At 55.8% G+C, this 19,709-nt stretch overlaps 1 protein-coding gene across 1 annotated transcript; it reads left to right on the forward strand.

The window, feature by feature from the left end:
- Positions 1-11,340: 11,340 nt before the first annotated feature.
- On the forward strand, positions 11,341-17,314 carry LOC146821022 (uncharacterized). Its single transcript, XM_085609786.1, has 2 exons — positions 11,341-11,425; positions 16,644-17,314. The coding sequence occupies exons 1-2, from the start codon at positions 11,341-11,343 to the stop codon at positions 17,258-17,260; spliced, it is 702 nt and encodes a 233-aa protein (XP_085465912.1). The 3' UTR covers positions 17,261-17,314.
- Positions 17,315-19,709: the final 2,395 nt, after the last annotated feature.

Below are 19,709 nucleotides of genomic sequence, written 5' to 3' on the forward strand. Positions count from 1 at the left end.
CCTAATATAGCTGTGAGACTTAGAGGGAGAGGCGAGACCTCTTCCCGATGTCTTCTCCACCTTTGAGACCATTTCGGGATTAGCTATTAATGCAGAAAAATCCCACGCTTTCTATTTCCAAGAGGGATCACGCCCAGTCTCGATCCAATTCGGCACTTATCAACTACCGGTAGCGCAAGATACATTTAAATATCTGGGTATTCATATGTACAGGGATCAGTTGGACCTACTGAAGGGCAACTTAATGAAAGCCATTACCTCACTTCATTCCAGCATCTCATTCTGGATTTCATTACAGTTGTCAGTGATGGGAAGGATAGCCACCTCTAAGATGGTGATGCTGCCTCGTCTTCTGTACTATTTTGTTAACTTACCTCTGATGGTGCCACCGTCCACCTTTCGGACACCAGACACACTACTGTCGGAACTTCTCTGGGGAGGGGGCTGGCGTCGGGTCAGCCTTAAGAAGCTACAACTAGCATCGAACAAGGGTGGGCTGGGTGTCCCTGATTTCTGGGCGTATTACTATGCTTCCCAACTCCAGTGGCTGTCTTACTGGACGGCAGGCAGGAACCTACACGAAATAGGCTACGATACTCGGGACAGGAATGGGGTACCGTACATAATATGCTGTTTCCAAAAATAAGAATACCCTCGAGCGGACCCCCGTTGTTGACAGCGACACTGCGGTGCTGGAAAACGGCCCTACAGTACACCTCAGCCACGACCCCTTACGCAGGCAATATCCCATTATTAGGTGTGCCACTCATGGGCGGTAAACTTACGATGAATAGATTGCGATATTGGATGGAGGTGGGAGTGGCGGAGGTGGGATCTTTCTTTGAGGATGGTATCCTCTTAGACCATGCCACATTCGTGAGGAATACCGGTGCCCCTGGCCGGCTTTACTTGTTACACGCCACGGTGGCGCACTATATTAGGACGACATGGGCACCTCAGCGTAATGAACCCCCGCAACACGAATTAGTGCACCTGCTCTATTACATGGGGAGGGGAGGTCATCTTGTTAGATGGCTCTATACAGGCATACGAGCACAAGTCTCCACTACTCTCACGGACCTCCGCACAAAATGGGCGGAATCTACAGACACAGTGATTACAGACAAAGCCTGGGATAACATGTTGGAGCATCCCAAAAGGGTTTCCCGCAATACCAAATTGAAATTTATACAAACAATGGTTCTTCACAGGTCTATTTAACCCAGAAGAGGATTCAGCGCATGTTCCCAGAGGCTCAAAATTGCTGCCCGAGATGCAAAGCGGAGGAGGCGGGCTTTGTTCATATGTTGTGAGCCTGCCCGCATCTTCGAGACTACTGGGGACAGATCCGGGCCATACTGGGGGAAATCACACACCTCATAGTAACAGACAACATACTGGAGTGCCTGTTGGGTTTGCGAAAACGTACTAGGGCCCAGAAGGTTAACCTACGTTTCTTGGACTTAGCGGTTATACTGGCTATTAGAGCAATTACAATGCAATGGAAGTCCCCAAGGCGTCCCTCAGTATTGGCATGGCGAGGAGAGGTAATTAGATGGGGCAGTGCTGAAGGGGCGGCGCTTAGACGAGAGGAGGCACGAGGGCTGAGGAAACGTCCCATTTCCATGGAATGGAACGTTATGTTGGAGGAACTCACATAATTAGAAATCCCGCACACGTTCGATAACCCTCACCCGGGATCACCTTAAGCGCACAATGGACAGTTAGCATTGACTGAGGGAACTACATGGTGCAGCCCATCACGCAACAGTAGTATAGGTTGACGAATGCGGACTTACGAGCAGGAGACAGGATAGAAGGCAGGAATTAGGAGGATCAGGTGGGGGTGGGAGGGGGGTAGTTAATTTAGTTTAGGGCTTTGAGGATCAGACACATGACACGTTTCCTTTGAGGTATTGACAATACTTAGAAATGAATCCCCATGCTCTCTTATAATTAAGCTATATCTTTGTTATGAACTTTTGGAAATAAAGATTTGAAGATCGTAGAGTTAATTATGCTGTAGGGGAGATACGGATCAACAAAAATGTAAATGCCATAACTTGGATGTAATGCTACACTGTACTCTACATGAAGGCTCAATAAAGTTAGTTATAAAAAAAAAACATGGCTCAGATATATTAAGAGCAGTTTTGTAAGGTTAGGTAGAGCTGACCTGTATACTAACCCTGAATCAGTAACTAAAAAGGATGTGGGGTTAAAAAGGGAGGCTTTTAGTAGTTTAAGGAAACTTGAGAGGGAAGATTCGGAGTTGCGGAAACCCAGCGTCCGCAAATTCCTAATGCTGAAAACAACCCCATCAGCTGAGCCTGATCTCTTGGGGCTTTTAAGCATTTAAGAACGGTTTTTACTAACCCGGTTTCGCCTGGACCTTTTCCATTTTTTGCTGGCCACACCAAGGGGGTGTAGGAGAGGGCAGTTGTTAGCACCCTGTGGCTGCGATGGCGAGTCTCCACAGGATCTGCTACATGTTATACTATTTTGTGATTTTTATAAAGTCCCTCGGAAGACCTTGATTCCCCCAATTTTAAAGAGGATGAATTTTATACAGGCCCGTCCAGTTCTCATTTATTTACAACTGTTGCACGAAGAGTGCATTTTTTTTGTTCTTAGTTATCTGAAATCTGCTATGAAGGCAAGGGCTTGCCTTGATTAAATGTCAGCAATGGTCAGGGTCAATGTTTACTCTCATGACACATACATTTCAGATAAGGTCTCGGGACCCATTCTCTCGACTGTGTAACATTTTTAATCAAGGGTCAAGCGTATATGTATTCAATTTTGTAACTCAGGTTTTGAATTAACATGGACTATTGTGGACAGTAATTTATTTGTGATGAATTGTGTCATTATTCTTATGAAATGTTTAGGTTTTTATAACTTTTATGGTTTTATATGTTGAAACCGAATAAAGTTGATTCATTGATTGCTTTTATGGTTTATTCCTTTTTGAGGCTTGTGCTCAAGACAAGGGAATTGTATGGGTAGCTCTACCCATAAGGATTTTTGTGTACTGAGGCCACGGGCTAATTTTGTCTTTTGTATTGATTGCACAATGTTTTACTTCAGAGGTATTTGTATTTATTAACTGTTCAATTAATTAAAATCATTACAGTACAAGCATTGAAAATGCAATAGGTCTCGCCTTTGATTAAGTTAAAGCCATTTGCTTTGCTAATGGTATTGTATAGCAAAGCAAATGGCTTTACCTTAATGAAAGGCGAGACCTACTGCATTTTTAATGATTGTGTTATACTATGCTGACTCGTCGCCATATACTGTATATAGCGCCTAGTGTCCCGTTGCTCTTTTTATACTATACTGACTCGTCGCCATATATTATGTATAGCACCTAGTGTCCCCTTGTTCTTTTTGTACTATACTGACTCGTCCCCATATACTGTGTATAGCGCTTTGTTGCTTTCAGGCTAGATTCTCCCTGCAAAAGTTTCCACATATACGTACATAGATACTAGCCTAACATCCTTCTATCGCACACATCTTCCTCCATGTCACCAAATATACAGGAGTCATGTACACACCAAGGTCTAGTGCCCTCCTTCGCATCGCCCCAGGCACAAGAACCTAGCACTCCAATCATATGAGAGCTTCCTTTGAAGTTAAGACGACAGAACCTAACCTTGTGCTTTCCAAACAGAACCAGGGCGTCCCTTCTGGTGTATCGACTATTAGAACCATGGCTGACACGTGTTTCACTCAAGCTTATAATAAGCTTTGGAGCTTTTTCAAGGCTATGGGTGAAGTATCCTCTCGGCATCTGCAGGAGGGTTTAGAAAAAGGTTGGGAAGAGGCCCAAGCGAGTACAATGGAAATCAGAGAGAATGTTTCAATACTGAAGAAACCTTTATCCTGATGTGATGCAGCCACGGCCTAATTCTATGGATTTCTGTAGTCCTAGTTACAAATTTTAGGGTTCAAAACGCCTATGGTTTGAAACAGAGGACACAGTAATTGAATTCAAGGCTGCACTGGGTTTCCGATCAGGGAGGAATGGGTGGGAAAATTCGTCAGAGCTTCTTTAAAAATGTATTCTGCAGGGGAAACATTGCTCCTCTGAAACCCTAGAGTTGCCGAAAAGGCTCTGCCTGGTTCCACCAAAATGCCTTAGTAGTATAGGAGGGGACAAAAGGCGGCCAAGGGTTCAAAGTGCGCAAGAGCAGGTTAATATGTTCCCTGGAACCCAGAGTCACTTGTTTTTGTAGATAAAAATAGAGGAGCCGAGCTCTCTTCATACGTATTTCTGTCTGTTAAGCGTTTCACATGCAAAAAATACATTTAGAAACAGGTTTGTGAGAATGTTCGTTATTTAATTGGTGTATCAGCTGTTCCACTCATCGCTGACACGTGTTTCGCCCGGGCTAATAATATGCTTTGGAGCTTGGTCAAATGAGGACCAACGTTTGGGGGGGGGGGGGAATGGAGGAATGACCAGTTTCTAAATCTACTTTCGGTTTGAAAAGTCAACAAGAAATAGGAGGAGAGAGGGATCTGCCCCATGCATTCCAGATCCAGAATCTAGTGGGACACCGGAAAGCTACCAAACCCAACAGACGCACCTGACTTCTCTCAGTCAGTGTGCGTGTTCGAATGCGAACAATGTGTTTTATTACAGCGCTTCCTGCCTCTGTTTTGCTAGAGTTCTTAGGTTCATAGCTTACAAGTTTCCCAGGTCCTTGCATAACAGTCCTGGTTTTATACTGGATTCAATAAGATTCCAAGTCCCAGAATTCTACGGGGGAAAAAAATCAAGACTGGCCTGGCTAGTCACTGAGGGGACCTGGGAAACTTGGCCTCTATGCACGTTTCCCATGTTCACGTGTCACGGTGACCTGTCCTCAGGACACCCCCGCGACGCACTGCCCTCCAGCTGTGTCTGTGCCCCCTCGCTGCTGCTCGTTGTGCCGTTTTGGCCCTCCTGTGCCCTGACTGCTTGTCACTGTTGCCTCTGTTGTATTTAGTATTTGTATTTGTTTTTTGATTCTGTTCCTCTGTTTCCTGCTTCATTGCCTCCCCTGGTGTGACCCCCGCTCCCCGCTTCCCGCCGCCGTGACATCGCAGCCCCGCCCCCTTTTCTTCTGTGTCCTCCCCGCTCCCGCCTCCCAGCTGCTCCTCCCTCCCACTTGGCCTTAAATGGAGACCGCGCGGCGCAGGTGAGTGTGACCTGTCCTCAGGACACCCCCGCGCCGCACAGCCCTCCAGCTGTGTCTGTGCCCCCTCGCTGCTGCTCGTTGTGCCGTTTTGCCGTTTTTGCCCTCCTGTGCCCTGACTGCTTGTCTCTGTTGTATTTAGTATTTGTATTTTGATTCTGTTCCTCTGTTTCCTGCTTCATTGCCTCCCTTGGTGTGACCCCCGCTCCCCGCTTCCCGCCGCCGTGACATCGCGGCCCCGCCCCCTTTTCTTCTGTGTCCTCCCCGCTCCCGCCTCCCAGCTGCTCCTCGCTCCCACTTCGCCTTAAATGGAGACCGCGCGGACGCGCAGCGGTCACGCATAGCGGGTGCGCCGATTGTGCGCCGAAGGCGCGCCAAAGGCAAGCCCGTCTGCGCCCGTCCGCGCCTGGACCGTGCCCAGCGCCAGGACCCCTGGCCCCTGCCGACGCCAGACCACACGACGGACCTACGACGCCGCCACCCTCAACGCACTCAACGCCGTTTGGAACCCCGCCTGCTACCAAGCCTCCCCGAAACGCACCCATGGACCCTTCGCCTGCCAAGCCTGCCGATTCACCTGCCTCCGGACCTGCACCGCACCCGCCAAGCCAGGCACCAGCAACTCAAGTGCATCCTGCTCAACACCCGCTCCGTCCACAGACATGCCGTGGAACTCTGGAACCTGCTCGACACAACATCACCAGACGTCGCCTTCCTCACGGAAACCTGGATGAACGCCTCCTCAGCGCCTGACATCGCCATCGCCATCACGGACGGATACAAGATCACCCGGAGGGACCGCGTCAACCAGACTGGAGGAGGCATCGCCATCGTACACAAGAACACCATCCGCATCACGACCAACTCCGACGACACCCTCACCGCCGCCGAACACCTCCACTTCCAGATACACACCGACCCCAAGACGACCTTCAGAGGCACCCTCATCTACATACCCCCGGGACCACGCACACAATTCAGCGAAGACATCGCAGACTTCATCAGCCCGCACGCCCTCCCCTCCGCTGACTACATCCTCCAAGGGGACCTCAACTTCCACCTGGAGAACAACAACGACAGCAACACCGCCGCCCTGCTGGACAACCTCGCCAACCTCGGACTCAAGCAACTGGTGAACACCCCCACCCACTACGCCGGCCACACGCTTGACCCAGTCTTCTCCTCCAGCAAATACATCTCCTTCAGCCACTCCACCGGACTTCATTGGACTGACCACAGCTGTGTCAACTTCAGCTTCAGAAGGACCACGGCCCACCACCACCCGCAACAGGTTCCTCGCAGGAGCTGGAACAAGATCACCGCCGACCAGCTCACCACCTCTCTCTGCCAGAACCCTCCCGCCAGCACGACGGACCCCAACGAAGCAGCCAGCAACCTCACACAGTGGATCACCAACTGCGCAGACAACCTCGCACCACTGAAGACCCCTCCCAGCAGACCCGGAAGCAAGAAAGCCTCTTGGTTCACCGATGAACTTAAGTACTCCAAGAAGAACTGCCGCACCCTCGAGAAAGCCTGGAGCAACGACCAGACCACAGACAACATGACTGCCCTCAAGCACGCCACCCGCAAACACCACCAGCTGATCCGCACCACCAAGAAGACAGCATTCAAAGAACGACTGGACAACAACGCCCACAACAGCAAGGAACTCTTCAGCATCGTTAAAGAGCTCTCCAACCCCAGCACCGGAAACAACGACATCACTCCCTCGCAAGACCTCTGCGACTCACTCGCCTCGTTCTTCCACAGCAAGATCGCCGACATACACAACAGCTTCGGCGCACAGACCACGCACCCAACCTCCGGACCAACGCCCCCCATCACCACCCTCTGCGCCTGGACCCCGGTCAACACCGAAGACACCACCCGCATGATGAACACCATCCACTCCGGATCACCAACCGACCCCTGCCCCCACCACGTCTTCAACAAAGCCGATTCGATCATCGCACCCCAACTCCGGGACATCATCAACGCCTCATTTAACACCGCCACCTTCCCGGAGAGCTGGAAGCACGCCGAGCTCAGCGCCCTCCTGAAGAAACCAACAGCGGACCCCACCGACCTCAAGAACTTCCGCCCCATCTCGCTCCTCCCTTTTCCCGCAAAAGTCATCGAGAAGACCGTCAACAGACAGCTTGCCGCCTTCCTCGATATGAACGGATCCCTCGACCACTCGCAATCCGGTTTCCGAGCCAACCACAGCACCGAGACCGCCCTCATCGCAGCCACAGACGACATCAGATCCATGCTCGACAACGGGGAAACAGCGGCCCTCATCCTCCTGGACCTCTCCGCAGCGTTCGACACTGTCTGTCACCGCACCCTAGTGCAGTGCCTCAGCAACATCGGAATCCAAGACAGGGCACTGGAGTGGATCATCTCGTTCCTCACCGGAAGAACCCAGAGAGTCCGCCTCCCCCCATTCGTATCCGAGGCCACCGAAGTCATCTGCGGCTTATTTTGCCGCTGATTAAGAAGCCTCTGCTCGACCCCCTGCAATGCGCTAACTACAGACCAATCTCCCTCCTCCCTGCTCTGGCGAAGGTGTTGGAGAAACATGTTCAGCATACTCTGACCACCTTTATTGAGAACAACAAACTGCTGCATGACTCCCAGTCCGGCTTTCGTGCGAATTACAGCACGGAGACGGCTCTGGTTGAGGTCACCGACGCCATCAGGGAGACGCTCGATCATGGGGGAAAGGCTATGTTGGTTATGTTGGACCTATCGGCGGCATTCGACACCGTCCCACACGCAGGCCTTCTCTCAAGACTTAGGGAGATTGGGCTGCGAGGGACGGTGTTGGATTGGTTTCAATCCTTTCTTGCCGACCGCCGACAGGTGATCTGGGCCCCGCCGTTCTCGGCCGAAATGCTTCCGCTGGAGGTGGGGGTGCCTCAGGGTTCTATCCTGAGCCCCACCATCTTTAACATATACATGGCCCCTCTTGCGGAGGTAGCGGAGGCGTTCGGGGCCCGGGTCATCTCATATGCTGATGACACCCAGCTCTTGTTCACTTGCAGGAAGGGAGAGGCCTTTAACGGCGGCAGAATCAAGGACTGCCTGAGTGCAGTCTTTGCGTGGTTTCAGCGGCACAGCCTGAAATGCAACTCAGATAAATCTGAGCTGCTCTTTTTCGGCTGTGCCCCTGATCCGGGCTGGAAGTCATGGTGGCCCCAGGACATGTCCCCCCCAGAGAAGCCATCATCCCAGGTAAAAAATCTCGGAGTGGTGTTTGACGATGATCTATCCTTTCGTCCACACATCCTGGGATTAGCAGGGAAATGTTTCGGCATCCTTAAGATGCTTAGGAAATTTCTTCCCCTACTCTCACTGCAGTATCGTAGGAAGGTAGTCCAGGCGCTTGTGGGCTCCCGCCTGGACTATGCAAATGCTCTTTTTGCAGGCCTACCTAAGTATTTGTTATCCAAACTGCAGATTGTCCAGAATTCGGCGGCCAGAGCTATCTATGGGTTGCCTAGGAGAGCTAGTGCCTCTGCGCTTTTGGCTAGGCTGCACTGGCTCCCAATTTTGGGGAGAATTAGATTTAAGCTCCTCACTCTGGCATTCAAAGCCCTTCATGCGATTGGCCCTTACTACCTGAGGAAGCGTATTGTCTTCTATGTGCCGCGGAGGCTGCTGAGATCGGCGGACCTGGCCAAAACGGAGGTGCCTGTGGTCAAACGTGTCCGGATGGGAGGTCGCTCCTTCCAGTATGTGACAGCCTGTTTGTGGAATGAGCTCCCACTTTCCCTTCGGAAAGCGAATAATCTTCTGGCTTTCAGGAAGGAGTTGAAAACTCTGCTTTTTACAATGTAACCTAGTGTGACGGTAGTAGGTTTTTCCCGTTGGTTTCGTGTTTCTTTGGGTCACTTTGCCAAAGCGCCGGGACACCCTTCTGGGGTAGCCGTGCGCTCAAAAAGTGCGGAGTAACATAACATAACAACACAAGGATCTTCACTCAGCCCCACCCTCTTCAACATCTACATGAGCCCCCTCGCAGCCATCGCAGGCCAACACAACCTCAACATCATCTCCTACGCCGATGACACCCAGCTGATCCTCTCCCTCACCAACGACCCCGCCACCGCCAGAACCAGCCTACACGATGGGATGAAAGACGTCGCCAAGTGGATGAAGAACAGCCGCCTGAAACTGAACTCAGACAAAACGGAAGTCCTCATCCTGGGATCATCGCCCTCCGCCTGGGACGACTCCTGGTGGCCCCCTGCCCTGGGCACCACTCCCAAACCAACGGACCACGCACGCAACCTGGGCTTCATCCTGGACTCCTCCCTCTCGATGACCAGACAAGTCAACGCCGTCTCATCATCGTGCTTCAACACCCTGCGCATGCTCCGAAAGATCTTCCGGTGGATCCCCACCGAAACCAGGAGGACGGTCACCCAGGCTCTCGTCACCAGCCGTCTGGACTACGGAAAACCCTCTACGCCGGAACCACAGCCAAACTTCAGAAAAGACTCCAACGCATCCAGAACGCCTCCGCACGTCTCATCCTGGACATCCCCCGTCACAGCCACATCTCCGGCCACCTGAGAGACCTGCACTGGCTCCCCGTCAGCATGATGATCACGTTCAGACTCCTCACCCACACACACAAGGCCCTCCACGACCTGGGCCCCAAGTACCTCAACAACCGCCTGAACTTCTACACTCCCACCCGCCAGCTACGATCAACCAGCCTCGCCCTCGCCGACGTTCCACGCATCCGCAGAGCCACCACCGGAGGAAAATCCTTCTCCTACCTGGCAGCCAAGACATGGAACTCCCTCCCCATCCACCTCCGGCTAACCCAGGACCATCTCTCCTTCAGGAAGCAACTCAAGACCTGGCTTTTCGAGCAGTAACGTTCCCCTCTCCCCCAGCGCCTTGAGACCCCTCCGGGTGAGTAGTGCGCTATACAAATGTTATGATTGATTGATTGAGTAGTTCTTTCAGTTCAGTGTTTCCCTTTGCATTCTGGGAGCTGTAGTCCTAATTCTAAAAACGGGATCAGCATAAGTACGAATCCTGGAAAGTAAACCAGGGTGGGGTGAGGTCTTCATCCATAGACCTCGAGAGCTCATTGTTTGCCTTTTCATGACAATGCGAATAACCAGTTACTATCCCCAGTTTAATGTTACTACCTTTGTTCACTCTTGAAGGATGAAGAGCTGAGTTGACCCTACCAGGATTCGAACCTTTCACTGGCAGGTATCACACAGGTTTCATCAGGGAGCGCTTAACTGAAGATGTTATCAGTCAGATATGAACCGATAGTTTTTAGGCATTTCATGTGCCCCTCCCTCGCCCCTTTAATCCACCAGTATGGAAGTGTTCTTCCCAGCCCACCAAGGGGATGAAGAAACTGAGTCTTCCCTCTACAGAAACAGTTGGTTTCAGGTGCAATGCTCTCGAAAGCACTCCCTCGTGCCGAGAGAACTCGTGTTTGCACACGTGATGACGCAAGAGTGCACGGGATGGTTCGACCGCCGGCTCTGCCGCTGACCGCGGCCCCCGCAGGGGGCCACTCGGCAGTCGGCGCCTTAGTGGCCCCGGGGCCCCGGTCACCCCTCCCCACCCCCTCCCTAAGGGGGGGGGGGGCGGGGACACAGACTGGAGCCCCCCTCCGTTGGCAGGGCCGGAAGTGACGCGCAATGCGTGTCACTTCCTGGCCCAAGTGTGAGGGGGAGGCTATTTAGCCTTCCCCCCACCCTCACTGGCGACCTCTTTTGTCGCCCACCTCGCCTTTGCTCGCCGTCTCGATCGTCGTCCGTGGACGTTTGCTCTGCATAACGGTGAGTGCCGCTCGCTTTCTCCCCCTCCCTGGCCCCCGTCCCTGGGCAGTACCAGGTAGTACGGGGCCCGTTGGCATCGGTTGCCATGGGGGGGGGGGGGGGCGCGAGTCTCGTGGCATTCCTGCCCGCAGCACTGTGGGGCAAGAGAGGGTCTCTGGGTTGCAGGCATTGCACGGAAGCTGTGTTTACGAGAGAGGCGCGCTGACGGGAACTCTGCAGTCTGACGCTTCAAGACTCGTTTTATCCTGCGCCGGTCAAGGGCGCATTCTGGCACAGGCAGCTGAAATGACCAGCAAAACCGCCAGGCTGCGGGGGGGACCCGTGCCATGGGGGCCAGCCATTTTGAATTTGCCGGGCCCCGGGGGAAGCAGAGTCGCAGACTAGTCTTCCCCCGGGGTCATTCGCGCGAGGGTAGGACCAGGTAGGGTCAAGGGGTGGAGTTAGGGGGTGGGTATATGAGCGCAGGGGAGGAAGGCACCATCGGGAGGGTTTAGAAAAGGAGAGTGTGACGAGGGTAGTGTAGGGTAGGCCTGGGTTGCTTTTGGAGTGTTTACCGGTCGCGGTGGCAGGCAGGACGTTCGGAATGGCGTTCGACGGTGTCGGCGGTGTGGCGACCTCTGAGGAGGTGAGGCGGGCGCTGCTGGTTCTGGGGCGGGCCGGGCGGGAGGATCTCCTGCGACCCGGCGTGCTGGGGGAAGCGTGGGTGGGGTTTGAGAGGGCTCCGCGGGCGGCCTCGGCGGGGGTGGCGGCGGCGGTACTGGCGTGTCAGGAGGAGCCGGCGCCGCCGCCACCTCCGTGTCTCTCGGGTCTGCGGGGGAGGGGGCGGGGGGCGGGCCGCGCTAGCCAGGCGCGCGGAGGACGGCGCAGGAGCCTGCCTCCGCGTCTTCGTTTCCCTCAACTGTCGTTCCGGGCCCACGAGGCGGACGGGGGCGTGGCGGCGACGTTTGCCGCGGAGGAGCGGCCCCCGGTGATTGCGGCTGCGGCCGGGGGGGCCGGCGAGGTAGAGGGTGGGGCGGGTGGGGGAGTGGGGGGGCCGGGTGACGAGCTCGTGGCGGCCGGGGGGGGCGAGGAGGCGGCGGTGGTGGTGGGGGCTGGGGGGCTGGGGCCCGCGGGCGAGGCGGTGGACGTCCTGGCTGGGGCTGAGGGAGTGGGGGGGGCTTTGGAAGCGGAGGGGCCCCTTGATTTGTCACGGGGGGGTCCCGGGCCTCGACCCCTGGTGTGTCGGCTGGCGGCGCGGGGCGGCAGGGAGGGGGGGTTCCCGCGGTTCCGCCCGGTGGGGTCGTGCCTTCGGTGGGGCTTGGTCAGCTTGCTTCGGGGATTTTGGAGGGGGGGTCTTTGGGTACCCGCCCCCCCCACGGCTCCCGGGTTGGTGCGCGTGGACTTGGGAGGACAGGCTGCGGGAACAGCGCCTTTGGGCGCAAGCTGAGGAGGCACGGCGGGCAGAGCAGGAGGGGTGGGTGGGGGCGGTGTGGGAGGCCGAGGCGGAGGGGCCCCCGTCGCCCACGTCGGAGGAGGAGCGGTGGGCGGAGCAAGAGGAGCGGGGGAGGGAGGAGAGGGCGAGGGGGCGGGTGGGGGGGGCTGTCAGGGGTCCGCGGACGCAGGCAGGGACGGCCAGGACGGCTTTGAGGCCCGATGGTGCCGGGGCCCACCCAGGTTCGAGCGACCTGGGGGGCGGGGGGGGACCCAAGCCGGCGGCTGTCGGCAGAGTTAAGGGGAGTACGGTGGGGCGCAAGACGGCCCCTTACCGCCGTCAAGAAGCAGTAGGGCGGTCCGCGGCGGCCATCCCTCCAGCGCGGGCACGGGCAGCGGCAGCGGGGGGGAAGGGGTCACGCATGTCTGGTGAACTGCATGGCAAGGGTGTGAAGAGAGCGGCGCGAGAGGTGTTGTGGGTGCCTGGAGGTGTGGAGGCAGATGTGGAGTTGGATTATGAGGCAGAAAGTGATGAGCTGGAGGACGGGGAGGTGCGGGATGACTGTGACGAGACGGGCGCTGGCAAGGACAACAGAGAGGTTGGTGTGTTACAGGTCCCCCGGAGATCGGCGGACAAGGAGACGGTAGAGACGCGGCGGGCGACCCCCTCCGGAGGACGGCTCAGCGAGCGACAGCCGACTTTAACAGGTGAGCGGGTTTGGTGGTCGGTGTGGGACGGGGGTCCCAATGGGGGAAGAAAGAAGGCTTGTAGGTCGGTTGGGGTGGGAGACGGCTCTGTGAGGGAGGTGGTGGAGGCTCCCAAGGGTGGGCTCCCGAGTGAGGACAAAGCGGTTGCGGGCAAGGCGGTGGCGTCGGCGGGGGTGCAGACAGAGAAGGATGGGGGTAAGGAGGAGGCGTCGGGGAGTAAGCTCCCGAAAAAACTGCCCTACATGGGCCTGGCTATGCCGTTGGGGTCGCACTTGTCCGACAAAATAAAGGGGAAGATCTGGAAGCATGAGTACGTGGACGTTTTTAAATTACTGCATAGGAAGGTGCAGGCCAAAGAGGGCTCCAAGGAGGAGGAGTGGGAGCTGACTAGGCGGCCGAGGGTGCCGGTGAATATGGAGAATTGGACCTCTGCCTTTCTCATTTACGCGAGTATCTATTGCGAGAAGCATCCCGATAGGGCAATCGCATTGCTGAAATACATGGATATCATCAGGAAGGCTCAGATGCAGTTTGGGGGTTTCGCTTGGTTGAGTTATGATGAGGAGTTCAGGGCGCGGGTCAGTGCGAACCCCGAGAAGCATTGGGGTGAGGTGGACCAGGAATTATGGATGCAATGGATGGCGTCTACGCATTCATCCGCATCAACTCACACGGCGAGTGGTCTACCGGCCACGTATCGGTCTTTTCAGTCGCGTCCCGCCCACGCTGGGGCGGGGGGGACCACAGCACCCACAGGTGGGGCCGGACAGTCTAGCAAGCCCGGCACTTACAATACCGGGGCCTGTTGGAGTTACAATAGGGGGTATTGTTCCAGGTACCCGTGCAAGTTCAAGCACGAGTGCTCTAAGTGCGGGGGGAAGCATCCCCTTACGCAATGCCTTACACTCACCACCCCTTCCGAACAATGGCGGAATGCCAAGGGGAGGGGGCAGACTGGACAGAAGGGCCCCTACACCGGTTAGGGTGGAGGCGATGGCCCCGTGGCTCTCCCTTTACCCGGACAGGGAGGCCGCCTTGAAGATTCAGTGGGGCTTTACGGATGGTTTTCGGGTCGGGTATCAAGGTCCCAGATCACGGAGATGGGCCGACAACCTCAAGTCAGCGAAGGAATTGCCGGGGGTGGTGGAGGCCAAACTCTTGAAGGAGGTGGAGGAGGGGAGGATTGCGGGCCCCTTTTATGACTGGCCGATGGAGGACTTGATCGTTTCTCCACTGGGGGTGGTGCCCAAAAAGGAGGAGGGTGAGTTTTGGATGATTCATCACCTATCGTGGCCAGAGGGGCAGTCAGTGAACGACTTCATCGCGGAGGAGGATTCCCGGGTGTTGTATGCGTCGGTGGACGATGCGATCCGCCTTGTGCGGGGGTGTGGGCCGGGGGCGGAATTGGCAAAATGTGACGTGAAGTCGGCTTTCCGCTTGTTGCCTATACACCCGGCGGATTTTGCGCTCCTAGGGATGCAGTTCGGGGGGGCCATCTTCGTAGATAAAGTCTTGCCCATGGGGTGTGCGATTTCTTGCGCCTTGTTCGAGATGTTTAGCACTTTCCTGCAGTGGGCTTTCACGCAGCGGACTGGGCACCGGGATGTCACGCACTATCTGGATGATTTCCTCTTCCTGGGGAAGGCAGGTTCGGGGGCCTGTGGCAGGGCTCTGTCAGGGTTCCAGGAGTTGGCAGAGGGATTTGGGGTGCCGTTGGCGCCCGAAAAGACGAGTGGGCCGGCTTGCGTTCTGACATTCTTGGGCATTGAGCTGGATTCCATCCAATGGACAGCGAGGCTCCCGGTCGCGAAGGTAGAGGAAATTCAGGAGTGCCTCCAGTGGGCGATTGGGGAGAAACGGATTGCGCTGCGGGCGGTGCAGAGGCTGCTGGGGTTCTTGAACTTTGCGTGCCGGGTAGTCAGGGCGGGGCGGACGTTCTGCCGACGGCTCGGCATGGCCATGTCGGGGGCAGTGCTTCCACACCACCGGGTCAGGATCTCCATGGGAGTGAGGGCGGATCTGCGGACGTGGTTGCTGTTCTTGATGGAGTTCAATGGGGTCTCATTGGACTTTGTGGAGGAAAACACGGTTTGGCAAATCCAAATTTACTCGGATGCAGCTGGGGCGGATGGCTTTGGCATTTTCTGGGACGGGAGGTGGTGTGCAGAGACCTGGCCGGAGCACTGGAGGAGGCAGGGGAGGAGCATTGCCTTTTTGGAATTCTTTCCTTTGTTGGTGGCGTTGGAAGTGTGGGGTTCTGAGTTTCAAAACAGGGCGGTGTTGTTCCATGTGGATAACATGACGGTGGTCGAGTTGGTCAACCGGCAGAGGGCAAGGGACCTGAGGGTGTTGCGCTTGTTGAGGAGTTTCATGCTGAAGTGTTTGCGGCTGAATGTGACTTTTCGAGCCAAGCATGTGCCGGGGGCGAATAATGACATTGCGGATGCTTTGTCTCGTTCGCAGTGGCAGCGATTCCGGCGACTGGCACCTGGAGTGGATCTGTGCAAGACGGGGCTGCCGGATGGCATTTGGGCCCTAGGGGAGTGAGGGTGGTTGACCTAGTGGAAAACTCTGTTGCTGTTACCACCCGGCGGACCTACAGACGGGCGTGGGCAGAGTTTGTCGCCTTTATGGGTTGGAGCGGGGTTTCTGAGGCTGGGGGGCAGGTGGGGATGGAGCGTGGAGTATTACAGTTTGTGCTGCACTGTATGGATAAGGGGTTGTCGGCGGCAACCATTTCAGGAAAACTGGCAGGGGTGTCCTTTTATTGCTGTCTGTTTTTTGGTTTTGACCCTACGAAAGGTGTGATTGTTAGTAGGGTGTTGCGGGGTTGGGGTAGGGAGCGAGTTGGGGGCTCTGTGCCGCGGGAGGCCATAACGTTTGAGGTGTTGGTTCGGTTGGTTGCGGCGTTGCCGCTCTGTTGCTATGATGAGTTTGAGGTTCGGATTTTTCGCTTGTGCATGGTCTGGATGTTTTTTGGGGCATTCCGGGTGTCTGAGTTGCTGGGCACGCGGGCTGGGGAGGGGCGGAGGTATGAGGACGTCAGATTGGATGCGGGGCGCCTGGGGATTTGGCTCGGTCGGTCGAAGACAGACCAGTTGGGCCGGGGTAAGTGGGTTGGTTGAATGAGAATCAGGGAGGGGGTGTGTGCCCGGTGGCTGAGTGGCAGGCTTTTGTGCGGGTGAGGCAGCTTGGGGTAGGGGAAATATTTTGTCACATGTCTGGGGCACGAGTGACGGCTGGCCAGTTGTCGGCGGTGTTGCGCATGGCGTTGGTGCGTGTGGGTTTGGAGCCGGCGGGTTTTGGAACTCACTCCTTCCGGATTGGGGCGGCGACAGCGGCTGCCCGGCTGGGGTGGTCCTGGGATAGGATCCGACAGATTGGGAGGTGGAGGTCAAGGTGTTGTGAGCGTTACGTGCGAAAGTGACAGGGCGGGGTGCAGGGTGTGGGGGGTTGGATGGAGCGGGGTTTGGCATTCCTTGTGCGTCTCTAACCTCTGTTTCTCTCTTAGGTTGCGTGGGAGGCCCTGGGGCCAAGACGGTCACATGGATCGTGGGGCATTCTTTTGTGCACTGGGCGTCGAAATATGCGGAGCAACAGGTGTACGGCCGTAACCTGGGACTCAGAGGACAACTTCACGAAGTGCACTGGTGGGGTAAAGGGGGAATGCGATGGGGGGCACTACTGCCCTGGCTCGCGAAGATGGTCCCACAGAAGGGTTGCCCGGATCTGTTGATTATACACTTGGGGGAAAATGACTTGGTTCGGCTGTCGGGTTTGGCGCTCTTACAGCTGATGCAGAGAGACTTGGAGGTACTAAAACACAGACTGGCAGGGGCTTGCATTGCATGGACGGAGTTTGTTCCAAGGAGGATCTGGAGGGGAGCTGTTAAGCATGGGGCAATTGAGAAAGCGCGGCGAAAATTGAACAGGGCAATGCGCGTTTTTTGTGGGGAGAAGGACGTCAAGGTGATCAGTCACCCGGGACTACGACTGGAGGAACCACTGCTATTTAGGGATGACGGGGTGCATCTGTCTCGATTGGGGAACGCCTACTACATGATGGAAATGAGGGATGTGGTCAGCAAGCTCTGGAATGAGGCAATCTGGTGTCGCAGGGATGTGTGAGGGGTCCTGGCCTAGGGGGTGGGGCAGGTACCCGCCCTACAGGGGGCTACCTGGTTGGCGGTACTTTGGAGGGGTGGGGGGAGTCATTAGCGGGCACACCCATCCCTCGGGGGGGGAAGAGTGAACGAGGTGGGGGTATTGGAGGCGTGAGTGAAATGGCCGAGGAGAGCCGGGAGGATGCAAGGAGGTTTGTGGAATGGTGAGGAACGGAAGGGGCATGGAGTGGTACAAAAGGGGAGTGTGGAGTGGGTGAAAGGAGTGAAGGATGGTAGAGTGTTGGGGGAAAGTTTATTCATATAATGTTTTGGTTATTGTTAATGTTGTGCAGCCTGGTCCTAATAAATGGCCTTTTACGCTAAAGACACGGTGTGGTCTGTTTATTGCGCGATGCCGGGCCCCGGGGGAAGCAGAGTCGCAGACTAGTCTTCCCCCGGGGTCATTCGCGCGAGGGTAGGACCAGGTAGGGTCAAGGGGTGGAGTTAGGGGGTGGGTATATGAGCGCAGGGGAGGAAGGCGACTTCCTCTTCCTGCGCTCGGCACCATCGGGAGGGTTTAGAAAAGGCCACCCACCCGCCCTTCAGTTGAGGGTTGGGTTTCCAGGGTTGGCTACAGCGTGCCAGTTTAGGACAGGCTGCGGGGTGGCGGTACTTTGGAGGGGTGGGGGGAGTCATTAGCGGGCACACCCATCCCTCGGGGGGGGAAGAGTGAACGAGGTGGGGGTATTGGAGGCGTGAGTGAAATGGCCGAGGAGAGCCGGGAGGATGCAAGGAGGTTTGTGGAATGGTGAGGAACGGAAGGGGCATGGAGTGGTACAAAAGGGGAGTGTGGAGTGGGTGAAAGGAGTGAAGGATGGTAGAGTGTTGGGGGAAAGTTTATTCATATAATGTTTTGGTTATTGTTAATGTTGTGCAGCCTGGTCCTAATAAATGGCCTTTTACGCTAAAGACACGGTGTGGTCTGTTTATTGCGCGAATGGCCCGATCGCTGGAACTCGAAACGATATCCCAGCGCCCCACATGCGCTCCGGCGCTGTAAACATTCTCTAACTCGTAGTCCGTCGGAGAGCCGGGGAAGCAGAAGGGGATGAAATGGGGGTTCATAACCGCAGCCTGCACAGCCATCGCTCCCCGTCCTTTTAGTAAGGTTCGCTTTTGTTAATTGCAACGTCTTGTTGCTTCAGGTGCCCATATCTCGGATTTCAGCGCTGCTTTTTCCTCGGCCACTGAGCCTGTTAAAAGTTTGCCAAAGCTATCTATCAAACGGCTCCGCGGTGGTCCGCTGCAGAATGAAAGATCCTGCGGATCCGACGGAATGCCGTCGATGTCCTGGTCACCCCCCCACCCCCTTTTGCGAATACAGGCACGGTACTCAGGCTGGTGCTCCAGTGCAGTGGGTCGAGACCGCACTGTTTAAATGTGCGGGACATCGCGGTCCGGCCGATCCCGCTTTGGAGCCTTTGGTCCGCACGCACACGCTTACCTGAATGCACCCGATCTCGTCCAATCTCTGAAGCTAAGCAGGGTCGGGCCTGGTTAGTTCTTGGATGGGGGACCGCCCGGGAATACCAGGTGTGGTGGGCACTTCCAATACCTCTGGAAGGCGAACAGGCGACTTGCCAGCTTTGCCGTGGCTGTATCGTAGCCAGTGCGGTCTCACTGTGGCGTGATTACGGCTTATTGGAAACTTGAAACTTTAGGGGCAGTAAGGTGTCCGGGCAAGCTGGCCCGCTCGGCTGCCACGGTGGGAACCTGCTTGTGGGTCCTGATCGGGTGGTGGGCTCGAGGCTGGGTCCAGAGGTAGGCCGCGCGCCCAGTACCTGGATGTATAACGTAAATAGGGCACTCATGTAAAGCGCTCCAATACCTTCGGGTCAATCGCGCGCTATATAATTATGCAAGGAGATTGTAACGGGGCGGCCTGGGTCCAACAGGTAATCGTGCTGCCTATATACGATGATACCAGTGCATGCATTGTTCGCAGGTTTTGCTCCAATACACTCGATCTCGTAATCTTGTACTTGTGGACGAAGCGCCCAGTGCCTAGATGTGTAAGGGAAATACGGCACTCATGTAAAGCGCTCCAATACCTTCGGGTCGAGCTCGCGCTATATAATTATGCAGGGAGATTGGTAAACGGGGCTGCCGGGGGTCGCCGGCGGTGCCAGCCGCGTGGTCGCGGCCTAGATGTAAAGGGTATCCCCCCCGTCTGAGGTTGTCCGTCGGCCGCATTGCCGATAAAGGCGTGGTATCGCAGGCTGCTAGCCTAGTGGCGGCGCCAACACCCTGTGATCCTGGCCTAATGATTGAAATTATTGACTGTGAGTCGTGTGGGTCCGGGTGGGGCATGGAAGATGTGGTCCGTCGGCTGCGCTGCCGCCAAATGTGCGGAAGACAAGTTGCGTGCCTGGTTAAGGTCTGAGACTCTGATTCGAGGTACATCAATCCCATCA

The sequence above is a fragment of the Triturus cristatus genome, chromosome 6, assembly GCF_964204655.1.
Source record: "Triturus cristatus chromosome 6, aTriCri1.1, whole genome shotgun sequence".
Classification (NCBI taxonomy): domain Eukaryota; kingdom Metazoa; phylum Chordata; class Amphibia; order Caudata; family Salamandridae; genus Triturus; species Triturus cristatus.

Coding starts and splice junctions, on each gene's coding strand:
- LOC146821022 (XM_085609786.1), top strand. CDS start 11,341: ATGGGGGCCAGCCATTTTGAATTTGCCGGGCCCCGGGGGAAGCAGAGT. Junction 11,426..16,643: donor CCGGGGTCATTCGCGCGAGG/GTAGGACCAGGT, acceptor TTTCTCTCTTAG/GTTGCGTGGGAGGCCCTGGG.